General features: G+C 44.0%; 1 protein-coding gene across 1 annotated transcript in view; it reads left to right on the top strand.

Moving 5' to 3' along the window:
- Positions 1–18445, top strand: part of cxadr (CXADR Ig-like cell adhesion molecule) — a 60930-nt gene extending 42485 nt beyond the window's left edge. The window contains exons 3-7 of the mRNA XM_069677014.1: positions 3344–3548; positions 10719–10874; positions 10988–11110; positions 13236–13374; positions 15277–18445. Coding sequence (XP_069533115.1) covers positions 3344–3548; positions 10719–10874; positions 10988–11110; positions 13236–13374; positions 15277–15559 — 906 coding nt within the window. The 3' untranslated portion in view covers positions 15560–18445. The remainder of the gene's footprint in view (positions 1–3343; positions 3549–10718; positions 10875–10987; positions 11111–13235; positions 13375–15276) is intronic.
- Positions 18446–24704: the final 6259 nt, after the last annotated feature.

The raw sequence follows: 24704 nt of genomic DNA, 5'->3' as shown, positions 1-24704 counted from the left end.
TAGGTGTCAGATTTAATGATTAACTGCACGCTGCCTTTGTTTACATTTTCCAGGGCAAAAATTTAAAGTGAGTGATACATATGACTGTTAAAGAAAGCAGGATGAGATTTTTTGTGAAAAACCACCATTAAGCATGTATAGGACAAAATCAGCAAAGAGATGAAAGGTACAGATTTGTCCACAGGGGGCGCCAAAATCAATACAAACCAAAAACTCACAGTAGCTTTAAATCCTCATTAACTAAAGAGAACGCTACATTTCATTGAAATCCCAGAGACGAAGAGGAAGAGGTCAGCAAATGATGCTAGACTATGATACGTAAAATAAAAGACTTGCCATACTTCCTGTTTGGAAAGGTGTCTAATCTTATTGTTAAACAACAAACACTTAAAATGTTTCAGCAAAACTTAGTTATAATCTCGAAGATCTCTGTTTCGTTCTCTTTGGCGGCACGTATGGCGATAAACGGTAACACTTCCCAGATATCCAGACAGTGCTGCATGTGTGACGTCCACAGTTGGATCCGGTTGTAACTCTTGATTTTCCTGGCTGACGGTCGCTTTCCTTTTCAGACTGTTTGCTTCATCTGAGCGTCGAGTTTGTTTCTTCTTCTTTGGATTTCCACTTCTTGTTGAAGTTGTATCTGTAGTCATCCATTTGTTCTTTGTTTGTTCAGCCATAGTAGATTACTGTTTACTCGCAACACTTGCAGAGACTGGAAAAGCAGCCGCTTAGCTCCGGCTACCCTCTCTGGCAGACCGACCACTGCTGGCTGATGGAAAACGCGTCACTAACCGGGCGCCGCTTGAGATTTTTTCCACAAATGTCGCACCAGACACCCAGTCTGTAATAATACTTTACACTGCAAAGGCAAATGCTTTCATCAGTGGGCCATAGGCTCAATCACTATTGTGTTACCTCATTCGGTGATAGATAGAGACTTAACAGACATTTATTTACATGAAAATCTTCAAGATTATTACTTTAAAGAACATAAAAGATAGCGAGCAGAAATACTAACCTGCTCTTTCAAAATAAGACATTTTAATCTTCACACTACATCATTTTCTTCATCTTCATACATCTTCACACTACTTCATAAATAACGCATGCTTTTATAACCTTCTACTTACTAATGCACAATACATCCCAGCTGTGCTTTCTTTGCATTGATGCAATCAGGTGTAATGAAACAACAATTTGTATTCAGTGCAGTATCTGTTGTGGAATGTTGGCCTGCATCATCTGACACATATCCAGGACATATCAACAGGGCCTTTTTGAGGCTGGTGAAGCATAGCTAATGCATGCTGCTTTGTTGGTGTTGAATGAGAGATGCCAGTCGTGCCTACAGTAACAGTCATTTGCATTTGGCTCCCATTGCCGTGCTACAGAGGAGCTGAGAGGAGGGTGTGTCCTGAGTGTTTTCCACCACTGTGAGAACAAGACGGAAACAATTATGGAAACTGAAGCTGAGTGGTGTGAATAGAGGAGGAAAACCATATCGCGTTATCCTTTATGTTACAAACCGTCTCTTTTGTCCTTGAGAGTAGCAGCTTTGTTCACTGACGATAACGCGACAGGAATGTGTGCATGTTGACAAAGTGGTGGAGGATTTGAACGTAAAGCCGTGACTCTGTTTGGTGGAATTGAATTGTTTGTGTATCAGTAACTATCATGAATGCTCATCACCTCATAGTGTAAAGGTCTCTATTTAGAAGGAGAATTGATTCATTTATTCTGCTTTAACCTTGCCGTCAAAGGTTTTCCTATAAAAGTACGTGACAGCAGCTCCAGTCTTTCAGGTTAAAAGCCTCTGTGGGAGCAAAGACACAACGCTGCTGCACTCCCTGAGCTCTGCAGGTTGTTTAGAGTACACAGGTATCGCCACTCTGCTTTGCATCTCAAATAATCTGCGGCTCTTCCTTTTCCCTCCCTGAGCAACAGCATCACATGACAATGACCTCATCTGTACATGTGTCTGATTGTTTAACCTCTGCAGCACGATCCCTCGCAGAGAACGGCACGGCCAGGTGGCGATTGTATCATTGAACGTCCTACCTGTTACGAGACGCAGACAGCGGCGGTGCTCGTCGTCTGTCCTTTCCAGCCCCAGCAGGCTTGTCTAGTCATTTGCCCTTTTCATTTTCATTCCCCCAGCTCTTTATGGGATTTCTTTTTTTCATTGGATCATGATTCTCAAGGTTATTGTTTAGTTTAGACTTTTATTTTTTTGGCTAGAGGTGTGCATGTGTGTAAGCACTCCCATCTGTGTGCCTGTGAAGTGGTTGAGCGCTAGCGAGAGTTCTTGTCTGGCTGAGCTCGGGGCAATTTAATTTCCTCTCCTGCACGGTCTGATCTCACATACTGCTGTTATTACTGCTGATGTTCTGATCCCCCACTGAAGTTAGACGGTTTTCCTCCCCTGGGAGCCACCAGGAATTTTAACTGCATTACCTGTTTATGTGCATAATATGTACAAGATGAACATGGCGCCCACTGAAACACACTCCAGGAACTAGTGTTTAAGCTGAAAGTGGGGCAGAAAGCCAACTAGCTGAACTGTTTCCCTTTGTTTCGCTCCTCTCGTGCTTCCTCTGAGTGCTCTGCCTCCTCTGATGGGTTCATTATTCTTCCTCTCCTCCTGCCATGTTTAGTCTTTTCCCCTCTCCTCCTTCTCTCCACCCAGGGGTATTGCTGTGCGTACGCCTGGTGTTGATCATGGCACAGAAAAGCCTGTTGATGACAGTCTCCGAGGACATGTGGAAGAATACGCCAGTGTTTCTGAAAGAGAATGGGAACTCTTTTCATTGTTGTTTGCTTTTCTTTCCCTCCTTGTTCTTTTCCTTGTGTTTTTGTTGTTCCCCTCCTCCATCATGCACGCTACCAGCAGAGAGGTTTCTCTTTGCCTCCACCTGGCCTTTATTTCAAGGCATTTCCTCGCTACTTTAGAGACCCACACTGTGCGTGTGAGCGTGTGGTGCGGGGAAGTGCTTGGACAGATTTGGGGGTCTTTGTTGACACAGCAGGTGTTGATTTGGCTCCACAGTGGACGCTTTGTTTGTTCCACCTTCTTTCCTCTTAAGCACAGAAAGGGCAGAACAGCACCGGCTGCCAGGCTGAAGGGCACTGCAGAGATAAAAGAGAGGGGGCTTTCTCTCTCCATAGATTTCTGTTGGTTCAGTGAGCACGGCCTTTGCTTTCAGAAAGCTCACAACTGTCATTTCAAGGCCTTTTGTTTTTATATATTTTCTGGAATGACTTATTTTTATAAGCACATACATCGCTTTAAGTAGGTTTAAGTTTCATAACTCTCTTTTCTCCACCTCTTTCCCACATCTAGGTGATCTTCTATTCAGGCGACAGGGCATACGAGGACTACTATGCCCCCATGAAAGGTCGAGTCCACTTCAACTCAGCCGACCCCAAGAACGGCGACGCCTCCATCAACCTGACGGGGCTGAAGTCGTCCGACTCGGGCACCTACCAGTGTAAGGTGAAGAAGGCTCCGGGTATCCGCAGCAGGAAGATGCTGCTGATCGTCATGGGTGAGTGGAACAAACCAGTGAACACTCTCTGGTGCGCAGCTAGTAGCTTTTATTCCTACAGGCTAGAATCTCTCTGTGGACACAGTGGAAATGCACCAAATTACACGGCCTTTGCCCTCCTTGGCTGTTTTGATGTAATCCCTTCTAAAACGGAGCGTGTAACCTTCCTAGAGGCTGAACTGCAAAGCCCCCATTGTGAGACAATTCACCCTAGATGCTCTGTGATTGTCAAAAAGAATAATCCAGATTTTTACTTCACACTAAATATTCTGGGTGTTATTTCTATTTTATCAACTATAATGATAGAATTATTGAATTGCTCCTTTTTTCAATTACAGCTCAATTTTTAACCCTCAGAACTGCTCTATATAAATGGTTCACCAGTGACTACATTCATATTTTTGCTTAATACGATGATATTTCACATTATTTTTAAATGCGTCACATACATAAATTGGTACAACCCAAGCAATAATGTTATGTAAGTCAATGAACTATGATAATTGATGAAAGTAGTGATGTTTGGTCCTCATGAAATAGAAAAATCAATGTTTTTTTTCATCGGAAATCGCTAAATAAGCACACATATGTTGGTCCACTCCAACTATTGTGAGTGTAGAAACATGAACAAGTCAAGTTTATTTACAAAGCACATTTCAAAACAATTCATGTTGATCAAATAGTTCAAAGTGTATTTTCAGTTTTTGAGATATTGTTATTTATCTGATTATATTGCAAAGGGTCTTATTAGAAATGCAGTGCCTATATGAGTATTTTTACTTATCGTGATGTCATTTCTTGGACTTAAAGCTTTATATCCCTAAAATCTGTTCAGCTGAAAGGTTATGTAAGTTTTCTGATTCATACTTAGATATTATGGTTTGTTACAGATCAATTCAAACAGGATTAGGCAAAGAAGGATCTCCCACGGCCCAATCCCTGCACGTTGTAACCACGTTTTAAACTGCGGATGACATTATTGTGATGCGCTCAAGCGATCGTCTAATGTGGTGATGTCAATTAGGAAAGTCTAAGCTTTCCACTGCAAAAAGAAATCAGATCTACTTATAATAGTTTTTTATTTAAGATCACTTAAAATAGGATCTTAACCCTAACCATGGCCCCGGGCGGGTGATCTTTTAAAGCATTAAGGGCCTGTGTCCACTAACAGCGTTTGTAGCACTGGCAGCTCCTATTTTCTGTACAAAACCAACGTAGTTCAGCGTTTTCAGCTCTTGTCGCTGCGCTCTTCTGGAACTTCTGGAACACCGCCGTGCTCGTCAATGTCACTTCTCCCTCACCGACCAGTGAAAGTCAAGGAGGAGAAGCTAATCCTTTCGTTTTTTGTCCATGAATTAAAGCAAATATTAAGCATACAAAGCAATTTAAAATAGGCTTATGATCACTAAGAGGTAAGCGGAAGTGCCACCAGACAACTTTCTTAACCTAGCAACAGTAAAGCGTCGCTGAGAAGCGCTCTGAAATTGAAGTTGTGGGCGCTGCCAGCGCGAAAAACATCGTTAGTGGACACAGGCCCTTAGAGAACTGGATTTTTCTGTATGTTGTTGGTATGCAAAATTTTACAAAATAAGCCATATTCCTATAATGATAACTGTAAAAAAACCTACAATTTAAGATGATGACGCATTCAGAACATTTTTTTAGCATTTTTATTATTAAAGGCAAAGGTTGTTTTCAAAGTGCGCTCTGTCTGCATTTTAAATGTGGACAAACCTCAGTCATGGAGTTGATGCACTCAGCTGGCTTTTTATTGCACAGGGTGAGATGGATGACACATCAGAATTGTAAAAGTCACATGATTCACTCCTTAGGCAAACACACACTCACACACACACACACACACACACACACACACACACAGCGGCCTTGCTGATCGGTCAACTGACTAAATGATGTCGAAAGTGAATCGCCTCCCGAAACCCAGCTGGTATTTGCATAAAGGAAAAACAACCCACATGTGCTGCTCCAGTCTGTGCTGTGGGAGAAGCTGCGCATTGTGCTGTTATCGCAGCGCTCTTATCACAAGAGTTTCTCTCTCTAAAGATAGGACCGGCTTCAGAAAATGGCTGCTTCTCTTGTTGACATGATATCGTGTGTGTAAAAGTGGCTGCACTGCACCGACCCGCTCAACCAGAAACACATACACAATTGAAAACAAACAAGTTCCTCGGTATTGTGTTGTGGAACCACAAAGCAGCTCTGTGATAAAACAGATGCATGACCACAGATTATCTTATCGTTACCTGTAACTTCAGCTGACCCAAGACCCTCCGAGGAGGTTGTTTTACATAAACATTGATCCTACCAGAGCAACAGGAAGCGGTGAAGCACATCACTGATACATGTGCTCGTTCATTAACCGTGTCGGCTTCTGTCATCAGAAACAGCTTCACATTCTTCACCTGTGGGGGAAGCTAGCAAGCCTGCTGATTTATCTGTTGCTTTTTTGTGCCTGTTTTTTAAGTTCCCATGAAATCGAAACTCATGTTTACATTTTTCACACTTGTGTCTTACATATATGTCTTGCGCAATGACAAAATGTAGTCCCTATGTTATGAGTTTTTCATTCTTTTCATCTTAATAACTCAAAAATGAAACATCTGAAATTTTGCCAGCAGTTTCAGGCATTAAAAATAACTATATAGAAATAATCAATCTTGTCTGTGATGGTCTGTTTGCTTTTGTAGCTCATATAGAGTCATCAGAATTAATTTCAGTCTTTTCCATAACCAGTGGAAAACTCCTCACAGGAGCTTAAATATTTGTTTATTTATCGCACTTCATATTGTTAATGCAATATTGAACAGCGCACATTTCAGAGTTTTCTCGAATCGTGCAGGCCTAGTACTGTAACACCAAAAGATATCTGATGCAAGTCCCTCTATAGTCTCCGGTTTTTAAAGGAAACAATAAATATGCAGAATCAAACAGCACTCTCCGTCCTGTTTAACAGGAACTCTTTTGTGTTGTAGCTCTTTGTCAGTGTAACTGCATGACCCTGTCCCTATCAGGTCATCTTATCTGCATAGTTAACCTACTTATCGGTCAATAAAAATGTGCAATAGAAATAAAAAGAGGTCCTGTTAAAGCAGTAGTTGTACAATAATTCTAATGCTGAAGTGACCACTCTAATTGTGATATCATTGTTGATAGATTTGTATTAGATTGCACTGATTCATGCTCTTCAAGTTCCTTTGTTGAAGTATCGGTCCATCTCTCTTGTTAACACATATGTATCATATATGATCATTACAGTCCAATGGTTCCTGCTGTGAGTGAGAGCATCAGCTAAGTGACTAAAATGTTAATGCAACCTTCACTGTGCTTAAAATGCAGATGTATTTAGCCACAGTATAGCGTGAGTGTGAGTGCATGAGAGAGATAGCTCGAGGCTACAGGAGCTGACAGACTGCTAGCTATTGACCCGAGGGGCAGGGGTGTTCTTAGCAAAGGAACGTTGACAAGGAGAGGCGAGGACATGTTGCCTGCTCTGCATTTTACCTTCAGGTTGATCTTGTCACAAGGTGGATGGTCTCATGAACAGGGGGAGACGTGCATGCATATGTGTGCACGGGCATAAACACACCTTAATTTATACACTCGGGTGTTGCTTTGGCTTGTCACAAACACTGCCTCATGCAGGTATACAAACATGCTGACCCCTGCAGTGTACGTGGTGTCCAGGTAATGTAGCATCCCTTGTTGTGTATTCTCCTCTGGTTGCTGCAGGACGTTGAAGTTAACAGAAGGAGAGTATCCACCTTCAGTTCGGTGCTACACGTCAGCAACTCGCACAGCTGTTTCTCACTAGACTCCTTGAATAGCACCATCCGAAGCCTCACCACAGTAACTACATCTTTGGTTAAAATTGTCTATATAAGTCTTTATATCCGTTTGATCTTGTGACAAAGTTCCACATTTCAATTTTGCTTTAAGAACAAAATTATATATAAAAATAGTTCAAAAGCTGACCGAAACCATCCCTGCTCTGGATTCTACCGGTTGCGCTCTACATGTCTAAGTGACCTTAAACGCCTGTATCTGTTTGTGTGTGTTTACTGACATTTAAATGCCAAAAATCTAACAAACTGTGTCGAGTCAAAGGAGTGTAACAGGATACTTAGCTGTGAAATATATACTGTGAAGGTCATTAAGGCAGCAACAGAAGGGACTGTTTTAATAATAATGATGAAAATGTTTTAATTAATAACTACATTAATATATTGATAGTAGAGCTGTCACTTTTCAATCAAAATTTGATATACTGTTCGAACCTGTTAAAATATCAATAGTTGGAACTGTAATCATGTGATCAAATTCAAAATTGAAGCGCAGCCGATAACGCTCGCCCACAAACAAATGAGTAATCTGCTGTCCAGAGTCCCAGGATGTTCTAAAGGAGTGTGTGTTGTATTCCAACAGATGGCGATAATACGCTGCCTGCTACAAACCAATGGAGGAAACTAACGAGCCAAGGCGTTGTTAACCTTTCCTGCTTCAGCGTCCCGACCGTAGTCAGAAAGCACAGGGGAGACTTATTGTTGTTCTGCTCCAGGGCCGAGGCTGTAGCTAGCTTAAGGGCTGACTCTGTCACTTAACTACGCAAGCAGCAAGCAAGACACAGGAGCGCGACTTGAGTCTTGAGGAGTCGTAGGCTTTATTATGCCTAAACTGTACATTAGTTCTGTTGTTTATACACCGATCACTCCTTTCTCTGCTCTTCCGCTGCTACGGTCCTCGACGCTTCACGTAACTCGTGCACACACACTTCTGTTCTCTCTCACTCGCTCTAACACTCCACTCTCACACACTTAGCTCTTCTCAAAACCGAGCTACGCTTCTACTATAGAACACATTAGTGTTCAATATAGCTCAAACCATTTCCATATCACGTTGAATTCATTCAGACTTGGTATTTGGGGAAAAGTGACGGCCCTGATTGATAGGTGGATGAGTAAAAAGTGAAACCTAATGCTTAACTTTGGACAGAAAAATCATGATGCAGATCTTTCCTATTCTTGCTTCTCTGCAGCAACATTCATGGATGTCCTCTGTCCCCACTATTGGTCGCTCTCACCATTGAACCCTTAGTTGTTTTGTTTCCTGATTAGAAAAGTATAAGGGCATTTGAGGGTGCTTCATTCAATGCCATAAGCTCTCCCTGTATCCAGACTGCTTCTGCTTCATGCCCTTCTTTAGCGCCCCCTACAGGCCTGGAGCACTTCCATTGTGATGACTGGATTTGCAGCGTTTTTTCTTTTGCATGTATTTTTCTGGGTTTGCGTGTTTTTTGACTTTGCAGCGTTTCGGCCTTTTGCAGCATGCTTTTTTCATTTGCAGTGTCTTTCCGTCGTCGCATGTGTTTCTGAATTGGCATCGTTTCTGAAATTGCAGCCTGTTTTTTCTAATGGCAACCATTATGGCTGTTACAGTGTAACTGGCCTTGTTGGCCACCGTACCTTCCTCCCCATAACTTTTAGCATTCAGGATCAATTTGGGAAACTTTCTGGTCAACCTCCAGAAACGTAATTATGTTCCCAGAAACTCCCTCTTCCCCAGGCTCTTTCCTTTTTATAACGGTCACAAAATGATTCACATATCTAAGAATCTTCATAAAAATGACCTCATGGATATTCTCCTTCTCCTCCTTCCTTCTCTGTCATACCCTTTCCTAATTACTGCAGTTAGGCTTTCTAGGGCACTATACTCTCAACAGCCAATCAATTAGCTCTGCTGCAGCCCAGACAATCCTCGTCCCATCAGGATCTGTCTGCAAATCTTAACAGCCAATCTCTTTAACTCTGCCCTCCCGTCTTCAGTTCAAGCTTGTCGCTTACAGTCAACTTCACAGTTTAACATCAGTCGTCGCTCTTTGAAGTTTTGGCCTCATGACCGTAATGAATACCGCAATCTACCAATCCCTTTCTCCTTATCTCGTCCACAGGACAGCCTTGTGCGACTCATAAATCTGAATTCATTGTTCCTGTAGCAGAGCCAGGTCTGCTGCGCCGCTCTGCCCTTTATCTCTCTGTGCTCCTCCTTCAGCCTCCGTCACCTTCCTCTTTGACCTCATCTCTCAAACAAATAAATCTGCTCATCGGACAGCGGTCCTAATATGACGAGCTGTGTGTTACAGCGCTGTGACGTGCCCAGTTGACTTTCACCTTTAAAAGATGCCTTCAAAATGTCATAGCTCGCTGACATTTACTGCGTGCTGTGTGAGTGTGTGTGTGTGAAGGTGCGGCACCGAGCAGGAGCCGTGAGTTAGGAGCTGCACAGCCTTGGCCCCCATCACTCTACCATCTGTCCATCAGCGCTCGCTTAATTTTTGCCCTCCCGCTCTGTGTGTTGCCCCCTCTGTACTGACCCCGTGTGTGTTTATTAGATTAGTAGAAGCACTCAGTCTTCTGTTAATCCCACCCCCCTCCCCGCCCTCCTGACACCTGGTTTAGATCTAGAGAGCACCACTCCAGGGTTTTGTTGTTATAGAACCCATTATTACCACACCATGATGTCAGCTTTCTGTCAGTGAACTCATAGCTCACTTGGATTGTGGTTTCAGATCTTTTTTTAATCCAAACATCACCCCTCATAGTCTCTCCTCTCTCCTGTTCCCTCCTCGCCTGGCTGACAGTGCGTCTGCCTTTCACTAGTCGCGGTCTGCTTTTAATTTGAAGCTCTGTTTGTTTTCCAACCCCCCATCTCATCTCCTGCCAACACTCTGACTGACTGAGGAGTGTTTGCACACGTTCAGCCTCAAGATGGAGTTTTGCCTCCTTCCTTAACCCTGAACGTGCACGTGTGTGTGTGTTTGTGTGTCCAATAAGCGCACGGCTCCCTTCCTCCTTACGATTATCCTGAGTGACAGCTCCTGTAATGACAGCAGCTGTATCAATTACTCTGATTGCTGTTCTCATTACGCTGATGACTGCTGCTTTGAGCAAGGGAGGAGTTCAACTTTGAGAAAACACAACACACAAACTCACAAACTCGCCCAGAACATGAAAGGCTGAAATGGTTGGAGGGCTTAAATGATTGAAAAATAACAGCAGGATGACTCTGTTGTTTTCGGCTAATGAAGCCGCCTGGTTGTGTTTGCTATTTTTCACGCCTCTCAATCATTTCCCTCCTTTCCTTTCCTCTCCACAGTGAAGCCGTCCAAGCCCAGGTGCTACGCTGAAGGCCCCACACAGGAAGGCAAAGACGTTGTGCTGAGGTGCTTATCCAGCGAGGGCACCAACCCTCTGCAGTACAGCTGGGAGAAGACCAGTGACAACAAGCTGCTGCCCCCCTCCGCTGTGCTGGGTAATGGACCCTTTTACGAGCACTCCCAAACAGTTCTCAGGTCCTACACACAGGTCATCTTTCCATCTAACACTGCCACCTCTTCATTGATGTGTTCTCTGCCCTCACTACAGACCCTGTGGGAGGAACCGTTAACGTGAGGAACGCATCTTCCAGCGCATCTGGCACCTACCGCTGCACCGCCAGAAACCGTGTTGGCTCTGAGGAATGTATACTGCATCTCAGTGTGACACCTCGTGAGTACTGCCATGACTTGATGATGATGATGATATTCAGACCTGTTGCACTGCTGACAAATGGTGTGTTTATACATCTATTGTTTAAAACCTTTTAGAGTAAAGTTGTGTATCCAATTGACCAATATATTAATAACGGTCTAACAGTGAGCTAACAGGGTTTACATGTCAAAGCATTGTCTTACCTGTAGCTAAAAAAACACAGGCATTCTCCATGGAAACTGTTCACATCTTCTTCAGTCACTTTCCTACTTCTTCGACAGCGCCGCCACCCCATCGGCGTAATGCCGTAATTACCGAAAACTGCGTTCTTCATAAAAACACCCCTCAGGCTTTTTGACAGAGGCAGCCGCCTCGTAATTTAATGTGCAGGAAAAACCCTAGGTAATAATGAAGAGAAGACTAGTTTACAGCCATGCTACAAGCTTGTGAGGCTATACATGCACAGGGTAACAAAGCTAACAGGCTAATTTAGCACTTTCAATGGCTTCAGTGTTAACAATATTACTTTAGCATGTTAGCTTGCTAACTGTGGTGGCCATTTGTCCTTGAATCAACTAGTCAAAACAACCTGGTCACAACGGCACACCGTAAGAGGACCTCACACAGGATAAAAAAAAACAGTTGTTTGTCATTTATTTGAACATTTTGCAGCAAACAAAGATTGTTGATTAAAAAGTGTCACCTTACGGATCATACTATTCCCGTTCTTGTGCATGTGCATTGCTCAGTTCCAGCACATGTACAGATGAAGTTATTAGTTATTTTTGATTCTTCCTGAACAAATGAGCAGAAGCTGTGAAGCCAGAAGCTTTAGTCCCACGCTGTGACAGCGCTGTCATCTCAGAGCACGGCAGCATGGGGCAGCTGGAGCTGAGTGCTGGAGCATGATGTTGCTATTATACAAGTACATTGACACTTCAGTGTTGTTTTGAGTAACTTTTCCCGCGCCTGTCATTGTTTGGTGTTGTTACTGAGTTTAGTTTTAATCCGCTCAGGACCGCTATCTTGTTAGAGTGCTCATAAGCTGCAGGAAGTGTCAGAGAAGTGCTCATGCTCGCCCAGACTCTCTGACACTCTCCTTTGATCCCCTGTTTCAAACTCGTGATTAAGGGCCAGATACCAAACAAAACGGACTAGTTCTTAGATTTGGTGTGTTAGGTTTGGCACATGTTTTTGTCAGCAGAAGATGACATTTAGACCAAAGACAGAATGTAATATTTGTGCAGTGGAGGAAATCTTGAGTTATTGCTCTTCAGAAAAGTTAAACCTTCAGATTCCAAGACCATGACATGCCATTTTTCTACATTTTCTAAGCTAAAGCAAACCATTTAAATGAAATAGCAGAGAATAACTAATAGGAGCAGACTCAGAAAACAAAGCAGGTAGAAAATTGAACAAACAAAAAAGATAATGAAAACAAAAAAGGGGGGGTTGAGTAGGAGGGAGGAAAAGCTGCATAAGATCTAATGCTTGGTGGAAATCAAAAGTGTTAGAGAGTCTGGGGCCATGTCTACACATACACGGGTATTTTTCTCTCCTTCGTTTCCCCAAAAAATCCCGTCCACACAAGCACGGTCATAAAAAATCCCTGTCCAAACAAAATTGAAAAACACGAGGGGGCGATATAACCCAGTCATGCAAAGAAGATAAAGAAAATCGAACATGTAAAAGTCCTGTAAGGTTAAAAGCATCACTGTTTTTGTCATGTCCGTTATTTTGTAAGGAACGTCGCCTCATATGTGACGCCTCACAAAGGAGATAACGGCGCACGGCCTGTTTACCCCGTCTACACGTCTCCGTGGAAACTAAGTTTCTAAAAGTTTTCACCCTGGCCGGAGTTTTACAAAAGATCCGTTTTTAGTGTGCGGACGAAAGGCCAACATGCAGAGGAAAAAGCTACATTTTGAAAAATGCCCGTGTTCGTGTAGACATGGCCTAACTTGAGGGTCGCTCACTTGTTATGAGTCATAAAAAAGGGTCAAAGCCTCACTGTTCCTTCAGATTATCCAACACTATATTTAAAGGTCTTTGTGGGACACCAACCCTTACTTATGTTGAAGTCATTCCTAGCCTAAATAACATTTAGCAAACCTTCTCATCTCCTCCTCCCTGTGTCGTCCAGCTCCCAACACCGCTGGCATCATCGCAGGAGCCATAATTGTTGTTCTGCTGATCCTCCTCATTATTGCCATCATCCTCTTCTGCTGCTGCCGCGCCCGTCACAGGAAGAAGTACGAGAAGGAGATCTGCAATGAGATCAGGTACGCTCGCAAAAAAACATCAATGAGCCTGTGCTCACAGATACCCAGAGCTCCCTTTGATGGAGGAATATTTAGTTCTGTAATGAGGAGTGTGTCTCAGGTTTGTGATAGGGGATTATGTGTAACTATCAAAATGCTTACTCTCTTCGGGTGCAGGTGTAGAGTAACCTGTGGTCATCTCGGACACACACACGCACACGCGAGTCTCTGACCACTTCAACAACTGTGAAAATGGTTTTTCTCCATCAGCGTTTCTCTTTTTTCACCCCTCCTCAAATAAACAGCTGTGGTAATCAGTTTGAAAGCTTTGTTTGCTCTGTGGATCCTGTGTCATGTCGGCCGGCTAACCCCCTACCCCCCTCCACAGCCACCTACCCCCCCAGCTCTCCATCCGGCCGGCGGGCTCTGCACAACCGGCGGGCTTACTATCACTCTGCTGCGGGCTGAATCTGTCTGAGACCACAATGTGACACTGCTCACGCTGTAGGACAAAGAGGATTAGACCACTGCTGCTGTCTCGTACACACAGACACACACGTTCGCTGAAACGCCACAACACGAAGCTGCGGACCAAACAAGCTGTGGCCCCTCAGGCTCAGTTTGATTGAGCATTTAACTGGATTATTGCTGCTTATTAGTTGTTAATGTGGTGGCAAAGGGAGAAGAGGGCATATCTGTGTTTGGTTGCTCTGTTCAATCGCCACAGGCTATTACACAGTCTGTGTGGTGCAGCCCGACCAATCACACAGGCCGACTCCAATTATCTGTGCCTCTTTATTGAGTCCAATCATGCTTCGCTCTTGAAATGACTCCTGCAGACTCCTTGAGTATTCATTGTTTTCCTCGCTGTGGACAGCAAGTGCCAGACACTCCAGACTTTTGTTACTGTGTGTCTCAAACTTCATTTTAGTGAGACAATCGGTTTCCATATTCAATTTGTCTGACCTGACACCCAGTTAAACCCATAAAAGTGAGCTACCAAGGCTCCTGCACGGCTGACAGAGGTGTGAAGTTTCATTTTAGTTATTTCCATGTCAGGATTGGTACAGAAAAAAGAAAACCCTGGAGATGTTTGACATTGAAACGTCATCTAACTTTCTTTGTAGGAGTTTAGACTGAAGAGCCCAACGGGGAAAAGAGGCAGCTGCTATATAATAAATGTCTAGCTGTTTCTACTGGGATGGCAAATATGGTCTGAAACTGGAAATTTCAGTCTGTTAAAGTGGAATTTTTAAATGAAAATTGTGTTTGAACCCTGCTCTACAGTGTTGTCTAATTGTCTATGGTCGGGGCTCACACCAGCCTTCTGCGTGCGTGCGTGCGTGCGTGCGTGCGTGCGTGCGTGCGTGCGTGCGTGCCTGCCTGCCTGCCTGCCTGCCTGCCTGCCTGCCTGCCTGCGTGCCTGCCTGCGTGCGTGCGTGCGTGTGTGCGTGCGTCCCAGAAGCAGAAACGATGAGTGTATCTCATGGGGAGACATCGTGCATAATCACCTGTGCGGCACAGCGGTGTACCTTCATTGATTTAAATCTCCCGACACACTGATGGGATTGGTCACGTTCTGCTGTTATTAATGTTCTGTGTTGTTCTACACGTCCAAGATTTCAACAAATTATTTCAGAAGCGAAAAGTTTAATTCGATTTTCCCTGGAGAGTTTCCTCTGTCCTGTCAAGTTTATAACTAGTTTTGCTGTCCCACAATAGTCTCAAGATATATTAATATGCTTCAACTGTTCTCTGATTGGTTAATGGTTTGAAAAAGATTGAATCAGCACTATTCTCAGCACTGAAAAGAAAGGAAATGTTACATTTTGTTGAATTTTGTTTTCCATATTAGGACTCTTAAAAATGTCTTAAAAAGCTCTTGGACCCTGTTAATGTGCTGCTGTCTCTGTCTCTCCTCAGAGAGGACGTCCCCCCTCCCAAGAGTCGTGTTTCGACGGCACGCAGCTTCACCGTGGGCAGCCAGCGCTCCTCCCTGGGCTCCATGTCGCCTTCCAATCTGCACGAGTACGCCCTGAAGCCCCAGTACGACAAGATCCCCTCATCGGAGGAGTACGAGAGGCCTCCCAGCCAAGCCCCTCTGCCCCCGCCCACCGCCGCCAAGATGGCCGGGCCCAACCTCAGCCGCATGGGGGCCATCCCGGTCATGATCCCTGCGCAGAACAGGGACGGCTCCATCGTCTAGTTGCATGCGACACGGGGAGGGATCAGAGAGGAAGGGAGAGGGACTTAAACAAATGAAGACGGGCTGCCTCGGCTGACTTTTAGCTCTTCATTATTTACAAATGGGAGTTTTCTCCTCTTATGAAGACCGGCTCTGCTGTGGTGCTGAGACGAGAGAGGGAGTTGTACTGGAATCACAACAGAGCACATTAACTTTTTATCAAATACAAATACGAAAAAAACACTTTTATGAATTTTACTTCCAGGACTTTGTCACTGAAACATGAGTTAGTGTGGATATTAAGCAGAATGGTCAATATACAAATTATATTGTACATAAGTGGATGCATGTCTTCTTTTTTTTTTTTAATATAGATGGCCCTCGCTGTAGAGTATGTTCAATAACAGATCCAGGCCCCTGATTGGCCAGCTGTGCAGCTGTATGCATGCATGTATGTATAGACCTGCAGCTGTGTGTGAGTGTGGATATAAGTGTGTGTATGTGAACGGGAGTTTGGGAAATGTACAGCTCATTTATTGTCCTGTAACGCCGACAAAACAGAAGACCATTGTTCAGTTTAGTCTGTAGTGTCAGACACATTCTGTTGGAAGAAAACTCACAGATTTTAATTAATCCTTCGACCAAGATGAAAATTTAGGTCAGCCGTTTGTCTTTTGAACTGTTGCTGTTTGAATCGTCCAGTCTGTGTTTGAAGTGGAGGCCGAAGCGGTCAGGATTGGCTGGAGATGAGGGGGAGGTCTGGGCCGCCACATCTTGTGATTGGTTGGATTACTGCCTCTTGACCGAGCTTAAAAAACAATAAAGCCCCCATCCCCTCCCCCGCAGATCTGAGAGTAGTGTACAGGGCAACAGGGGGGGGCAGCTGGACATCAAGGTTCACCGAGCAATCAGCTTTGATTATGTTTGACCGTCAACAGGCCCCTAACCCTCGTGACCACCAGAACATGTCTCACGCACACACACACCATATTAGGAGAAGTCTTAATCTGTGGTATCAGTGGCCCCCCTCGGATCTGCGGCGTGTGTAATCCTCCTTATTAGCATTACAAGGAGCCAATATCTTGATTAACCTCCTCTCTGTGGTCAGAAGGAAACCTCGCGTGGCTTCTGTAGCGTTAATTGGACTTTTTAATGAAGGACGTGGAGCCTGCGTTCATGAAGAAAGAGCCCACAAAGAGGAACGAATGTGAAAAGCCTCAGAAAGCTGAATGGTTCTGCTCTGAATCCACTTTACAACCTCTGTTGTTTGACTTTGTTTTGCAGCCTGTCAGTGCTGGATAAGATGAGAGATGCTCTGATACCATCATTTCCTTCCCTAAACCTGAATTTGCAGACAACGAGTTGCGATCTGATACCAGTGGGATGCTGGAGTCATAAACAAATATATACAGAGAATTTATGCCAAACAATTCTCTTAATCTTTTAGTTGCAACCGTGCATCGAAAAAGTTTAAACATGCTTTATTTTGTGTTTTAATTACTGCATCTGTACATTTTAAGAGAAGGACACCTCTATGAATTCTTCTCTTCGTGTTTATAACTTTGTCAACGGTCCAAACTGAAGGAATCAAAACCCTAAAAACAAGACGATCACCTTGAAATAAGTTGAGCTAATGTTAGCGACAAATGCTAATATGCTGCGTCTGCTGAAGTGTCAGAGAAAGACATGTTTTTAAGGAGAAACTGCTAAATCTCTGCTAGCGCTGCACTGTTTGTGTTTGCTGACATGACGTGAGAAATGACCACAAATCAGTTCTATGGGAACAACTCGAGACGGTATAAATGTTTGTTCGCTTCTACTCTCAATTTATGCCCAGTTTTCTGTTGTGTTCAAAACAGTTCGGAAGCCTAACATCTCATTTAATCTGCTGCAAAACCATAGTATGACATACTTGTTTCTTTTTTTCTTTGACGCCTTATTCTCTTCCTTATTTTAGCCTTACACGTCCCCTCAGTGCACCTCTGTACAGCCCTCACAGCTGTTAACTTCTATTGTGCCTTGTTGCCCCAGTTGAGTTGTGTCGTAGCACCTCGCCAGTGTGCGCTGCCGTAGCGACAGTAGCATCATCCTGAGCGGCCATCACAGCCACGAGAACAACATAACAATCAGTACAGAGAGCGTGTTTTCTGTTGGATTCTCCACACACTCTCAGACCCTCCCAAGCATCTATCACTGTCTTATAGCTTTGTTTTTTTTTATTCCAAAACATGAACTCATGTTTTTTTAACTTTATTTAAAAAGGAAGTAAATTGGTGTGTTTATTTTAATGGTTCTGGCTGTATGTATAAATATCCTGTTGAAGTAACCCTATCTAATCACTACAAAATGGACCGATATAAGATGATGTTTGTATGTTTTCGTGATGCTCTGCCGTGCTGTGCTTGGCAAATCTATATCTAAAACAGAAGGGGAGGGGCGGTGCGGTTCTGTGTGCGTATTGTGTGACATAAGAGGAGGTGACAGTTGTAGAAACATCTCGACCGCGTGCTTCCTGGTAGATTGGATGTCGCACCTGTTTTCTAACACCATTAGATTGAGACCTGGACAAAGAAATTACATCTGTCACTTCCTCTCCTCGTGTGTGTGTGTGCGTGTGTGTGAGCGAGCGAGTGTATGGTACATGAAGGGAGTTATCTGTCAGGACGGGCCCCTGTAGGACTCTAGTTAGATTTCACCTGCTGACAACCTGTACAGAGCTGTGAGGGAGAAAGTCCTGTTAACAACATTAACTACTACTAACAATATTAACCGTAGCTTTGAAATCAGCGTACTAATATTATATGAAGATCTCCTTTGAGGTTTGCACACTGTGTGGAAACCAGTTTTTCTTTTTTGTGTGTATTTTTGTGCTGTATTTTTGAATAATAAAAGTCCATGAAATCTAAAGACTACATCTGCCATGTTTGTTTATTTGTTTACAGTGTGGCGTTAGCAGCTGTGGACTCGAGCGTGTATTAAACTCTATTTCCCTCCTCTCCAGCGGGGCGTGCTCCCCCGGGGACTCGGCCTCCTGCAGCTTTGTGACTGTGATTAATTTTAATCAGGCGGTGAATTCCACCCCTAACACCAGGTGAGGTGACTTTCTAACCACCTAATGACTGTAATTAATCAATGGCACAATCGCCGCCCGCTGTCTCCACTGCCCGTCATTCAGCTCCAGTGTGCGCATGCTAGAGTTCACGACCTGGCCCGCCTACCAGAACTAATAGGCCTCTTGTTTTCATCACCCTGCTTCTTAGTAATAACATAGTAATAATCGATTTACAGAAATGTTTCCAAATCCAAATAAAGCGCTTCATAAAGGCAGCAAATTAAACATTCACAAAATCATATCCAAGGAAGGAAAACTGGTGAACCTGCAACACGGTCATGAGCGGCCAAGGCTCACTGATGGGTGTGGGGAGTGAAGGAAAGCTGGCCCATGTGGTTCGATCCAACAGAAGAGCTACTGTAGCTGCTGAAAAAGTTAATGCTGGTTCTGATATCTCTTCTGACAAAGGAGTCAGAACACAGAGCACCGCAGTTTGTTGTGTATGGGGCTGTGTAGCCGCAGACCAGTCAGGGTGCCCATGCTGAACCCTCTCCACTACCTAAAGCGCCTACAATGGGCACGTGAGCATCAGAACTGGACCACGGAGCGATGGAAGAAGGCGGCCTGGTCTGATGAATCATGTTCTTTTACATCATGGGGATGGTCAGATGTGTGTGCGTCTCTTACCTGGGGAAGACATGGCACCAGGATGCACTATGGGAAGAAGGCGAGCAGTACCAAAGGGCAAAGGTCGAAGTTGAACCCGAACTAAGGCACTAAGGCTGCCAGTGTCAACGTAGCTGTTGCTAAATTACATATAGAGACCCAACATTAATCCACCAATGAGCAACAGTTGCAAGGTCAGGACTGCAGGCTACTTATATAGCGCTTTTCTAGTCTTCTGACACTCAAAGCACTTTTACACTACATGTCACACACACATTCACACACTGATGGCCTAAGTGCCAATCTCCCATCAGTATCTACTACTGAGCCACAGCCGCCCCACGGCTGGTGAAACTTCTAACAGACAGAAACCTCGAGCAGAACCAGACTCGTGGTGAACAGACATCAGCAGAGACGGCTGGATAAAGGGAGAGGCAGAAAGAGGAAGATCAATCTAAAGATTTTTCATTCTGTCAAGTAGGACGTTGAGGCGCAATGAGATTAATGCTCATCTGTTTTTAATATTTGGGATAGATTGAATTTTGAGATGTCTCTAAGATGATTAAAACTGTCTTTGTGGTGTTGCAGCTCCAAACTGAATTACAGATAAACCAGATGCTGAGATTGTTTGTTTGTCTCAGCGTCGTGGCTATTTGTTTCAGCATTAGCTTAGCCTTTTTTCAATTACAGCCAATCCCCCCTGTAGCTAATGTGTTGTCTAATTACTTTCATTGCAAGCCAGCACTAATCAAAGTTGTACAAAATTAGCTCTCTAATTAACTCGCTGAAAGATGGGGAATGACTTGTTTATGACTGAGGGACAAGTTGTGTGCACGTTGTTGTTGCATCTCTGTGCTGTGACCACTGTTGCTCCGTCGCACTTTTTATACACTCAACAACACGCTGGTGATCCGACATGTGGATCGATCGATAGCTGATTATTAGCCAATAGCTCCCCCGCTGACAGGAAGTCAATAAAAGGACTAAAGCACTTAGGAGCTGTGCTAAGCGGACGTCCATTGCTATAATTGGATGTCAGTAATAGATAGGGCCCTGGAGCATTGATCTGCGGCTCGTTGAAGTCACTCATGGATCCTAATGGCTCCCCAGCAGCTCTGCATGTCGCTGCTTCTCTTCCGCGCTGCAGCCATATCAGCGCAATCACAGCCGTCCTACAAATGGATGTGGCGGGGTGTAATGGCACTTTTATGGCCGTGCATTCAAAACATTCATTAAAAGGACATTAGCGATGTGTGCTGCAGATTAGATTTATGGACTAAACGCTGTTCTCTCATTGAATTAATGTACAATGAGTCATACATCATCCCTCAGTGTCTCTCGGTGTAATATCCATCTGTGACATTTTTTTACCTCTCACATAGCTGCAGAGAGCGAGTGCAGCTCTACTAAGCACCTGGGGATTTGTGCCTGCCTCCCACCTCCCCTGCTCTCTCCCTCCCTCCTGCCTGGGTGAGGTATTAATTGTTTGCACAGATCAAGGAGACTGCTATAGCAAAAAAAAATCTCATTGGTTCCTCAGCAGGGTTTCCTTGGCAACCTTATCTGGTTGTACACAGTCTAAGCCGGCTGCTAGCAGGATGATTTATCTTGTAAAGCGTGATTCGCTCCCTGCTAACAAAAGAGGCCTCTAAAAGCTCGGGTCTCCTCCAGTGTGACGTCTGCTGTCACCGACGCTAAGCTCGCTGCCGTTTTTAGAAAGTCAGGGTGGGAGAGGGTTGCAGGGGGACTTCTGGGTAGGATGGAGGAATATGCATATGCATGAAGAGTGAGCTCCATCGGCTCCATTGGCGCAGCGGTGCATTAACATTTTGGCTCGGCGCTCCTAGCACTCCGGCTGTAAAATGACACAGATTATGATGTGAACGTACAGTAGGCTTTCACAGCCTCGACGGATGAATGAATGAGGAGCTGCATTTAGGACGGGGTCCCTGTTGTTTTTCTGTCACAGCTGAATTTAGACGATGAGCACAGATTATATTTAAAGAGCAGAGTCGGGGTTTGACTTTGCAGAGAAACTCTCAGACGCTGAAGTCCTACATTTGAGTTTTGAATTCTTTGTATTTTAACACACTTTGATAATGATTGTAATATTAAAGCCACTGTAAACCCAAATGTACAATAGCCTTTTAACTAAGTAATCTAGGGTCTAATGACAATAATAGCAGGTAGGGGTGGAAATCTTTGGGTGTCTCATGATTCAATTCCGACTCTTGGGGTCACAATTCGATTCAGAATCGATTTTCGATTCAAAATGATTCTCGATAAGAACCCCCATTTTTACATTAATCAATAAATTTTTCTCACCCCTAATAGCAAGCATCTTAAATATTGTTTCAATTAATATTTGAAATACTGGAAGTGTCCGAAAGCAGTCAGTACTCACCAACAAGTCTGCAATTCTTTAGTGCTGTCCGAATGTTTGGTGAGAAATATTGTATCTTCTCCTGGACTCAAAGTCTCCCACAATGCATCTTGAAACTTAGTGTACAACTGATGGTCATTAACCCAGCACTATGTACCTGTATTGTGCTGAGTCTCAGTTTCACTGTAAACATTAAGTTACACAGAGGCTGCACTCTGGCTTACTTCAGCGGGATGAACCCAAAGAAGATATGTGAGTGACTTTAATTAACGACTCTTCAGTCTGCTGAAATAACAACATCATGATGCAGATTAGGAACAAGTCAACATGAAGCTTTGTCAGGTCTGTCCTCAAGGGGAGAAGAAAACTGTTTTAAAATGCTTGTTTGTTGAACGGAGGTCGGATCGATAATTTCTGATGCATTCAAGGAAGTCTGGTAAATCTAAACGCTGAACGGCTTTCGTGACACAGCATCAAGCAGATTTGTTGCTCAAGACGTTTTTGACCTGGAACAGATTGTTAGCTGAACTTGCTGCAGATTTTTGTGTATAGAAATTAATAAGAAGCTAAATTGTTGTCAGATTACCGACGATGGGATTACGTTCCGCCTGCTTTCGCTCTTAGTTTCGACTGTTTTTCCTGCATACACGGCAGCCTGCTGTTATGTGATTGGTCAATATTACTCGGGCTACAAACGTAGTACAAACAGAAACCAGAACACTTCCCGTTCTAAAATCTGGTTGTGCGACTACAGTTTCCATGTTGAATCTGTAAATAAAGATTTAAGTGTCTGTTACCTCACCCCATGTCTTGGTTTGAATGGGGTGAGGTAAAAGTAGGATATTTATTACAAAATAAGTTGATTCCTCGAACCAATAATCGATAATGTCACATAGCAGCTATTCCTTTAAGCATGTCCCTGACTGTTTATTGATGACCTCAGGTGTTGTGTGTTGACGGCAGTTGTCTGTTTTGGCTGCAGCAGGGCTTGTTGATGATCCATTTCCACAGCGTAAACTGAATATCACAGGAGAGAGTTCAGTTCCTTATTAGCATAGCACAAGCTAAAGCAACACAGCCATCAGTTAGCACTGCATTCATAGCTATGAAAACAACAAGGGGCATCTCGGCTAACTGCGTGTGTATGCTAACTGCTAACTAAGATAGGGATGCAGTCACACAAACATTTACAGCTGCACTTTGCTGGTAGTCATATGTGCGGTTGTGGTTATAGTGTGCGGCCATGCCTCCACAGTACTGAGAAACGGTCTAAACAGTGAAATGAGATGTTTTTAAAAATAGTTATGAAGGGTTATTTCAACTGAGATCAAGTGGAAGCTTAATGAGAGTCAACTTCGATGTCATTGATGCATTTTTACAATGTCAAGCCAAGTTTCGAGAGCCTTTAATGTGGGAAGGTAAGTTAGGAGCAGTGGTTATTTAAACAAGGCAACCAGTCCGTCTGAGTCTGCCCTTAAATTAGAGCTGACAGTCTGAACTTTAAACGCACAGTCATTGTGCCATGTCAAATGAAAAGCAATCGGAAAAGGAGGCACAACATCAATGTGTCACCATGCAAACGCTCACTGCACTCAACCGTATGTCGCCTTGGACAACCCGCATGTTGTGGCTGCAGACGGCCGAGGTTATTCTGCAGAGAGGGAGCTCAGTCCAAACGTGAGCCAATCATCCCACCGTCTGCTCCGCCTGCAGACAGCCCACATTTCTCAGGAGGCTTACCCAGCTGCTGTGCACTCATTTGTCAGCCTTCCACATCTCCCAGTTTGGGAGGAGGAGAGCGCTGGTGCACCATCCAGTATTCCTCCCCACCTCCCTGTGGTCGATATGGAGTCATCTGTTAAGGGCTGACCTCTACGCCTGCCGCATCGTAGTATCCTATTGGGTCACGATTTCGACCCCGCTCACTCACATTTCGATGACTAATATGTGACCTATGATGGATGACCTTCCCCTCTGTGCTCCAGGGAGAAGAGCGGAGCAGCGGAGGAAGCACGCTGAGATTATGCTCAGTCCAAGAACTTTGTGTTCATGTTTCGTTATCTCAAGATCCCCCTCTCTCTGGGGAACTTTGTTTGGTGAGCTTCATGGATCAGCGAGGTGGCACTCATCAGCAGATGTGACATTTCATTTGCTGACAGGAACATTGCGTGTGGCATGGTGAAAGAAACAGCAGCACTTATCTCCTTAGCTCAGGAGACGGCCCACGTGTGAGGAAATTAACGCCGTCAGAGCTGCTCCTCGACTTGCTTCCATGTGGTCCTGAAGGAGAAACAGAAGTGTATCTAACCCTCCCTGAATTCTTATACGAAGAGGTTCAAGGGTGTTGAAGCCACCAGTTGCAAGCAGAAGTCCGGTTGTAGCAAGCCGAAATTGACTTCTTTTGACCATAGTAATCTCTATTTACAGGCAGGCAGGGGCGTGGCTTTTAGGGATGGCAAGTGTTCTGGTTTTCATTTGTAGTGTGTAGTTGTTGTAGTCGACCAATCATGTATTAGCAGGCTGTGGCGTATGCAGGAAAAACGGTCTGTGTAGAGAGCAAAAGCAAGCGTGGTAATACGCGACAGCGGCCATCTGACGACGATTTAGCTTCTTATTAATCTCTATAAACAGACATCTGCAGCAAGTTAGCTGACAATCTGCTCTAGATCTCAAATCAACTTGAGACAAATTTGCTTGCACTGTGTCACTAAAGCCATTCAGCGAGCATTTTAAAAGTAGTTCTCCTCTTGAGGACAGACCTGACAAAGTTTAAAGTATTTTTACTTGTTGCTAATCTGCATCATGACGTTGTTATTTCAGTAAACTTAAGACCCGTAAATTAAAGTAAATCACAAGGAAAAAGTTTCTTTTTCGGGTTCATAGCGCTGAAATAGTGCAGCTCTGTGTAACTTACTGTTTACAGTGAAACTGAGACTCAATTTTTGTCCAATATATTTGCATGAAAAAATTCCCTAAAGGCACAGCTAAGACGTGACTGAATTAGCTGACAGCTAGCAGCTCCCATCTGTCTGAACATGCCCCTCATTATACATAACTTTAAGCCT

This window comes from Semicossyphus pulcher, unplaced genomic scaffold, assembly GCF_022749685.1.
Source record: "Semicossyphus pulcher isolate SPU_LCO1_2020_fin unplaced genomic scaffold, fSemPul1.0.p SCAF_10, whole genome shotgun sequence".
NCBI classification, from domain to species: domain Eukaryota; kingdom Metazoa; phylum Chordata; class Actinopteri; order Labriformes; family Labridae; genus Semicossyphus; species Semicossyphus pulcher.
This window is presented reverse-complemented; position numbering and strand designations above follow the sequence as displayed.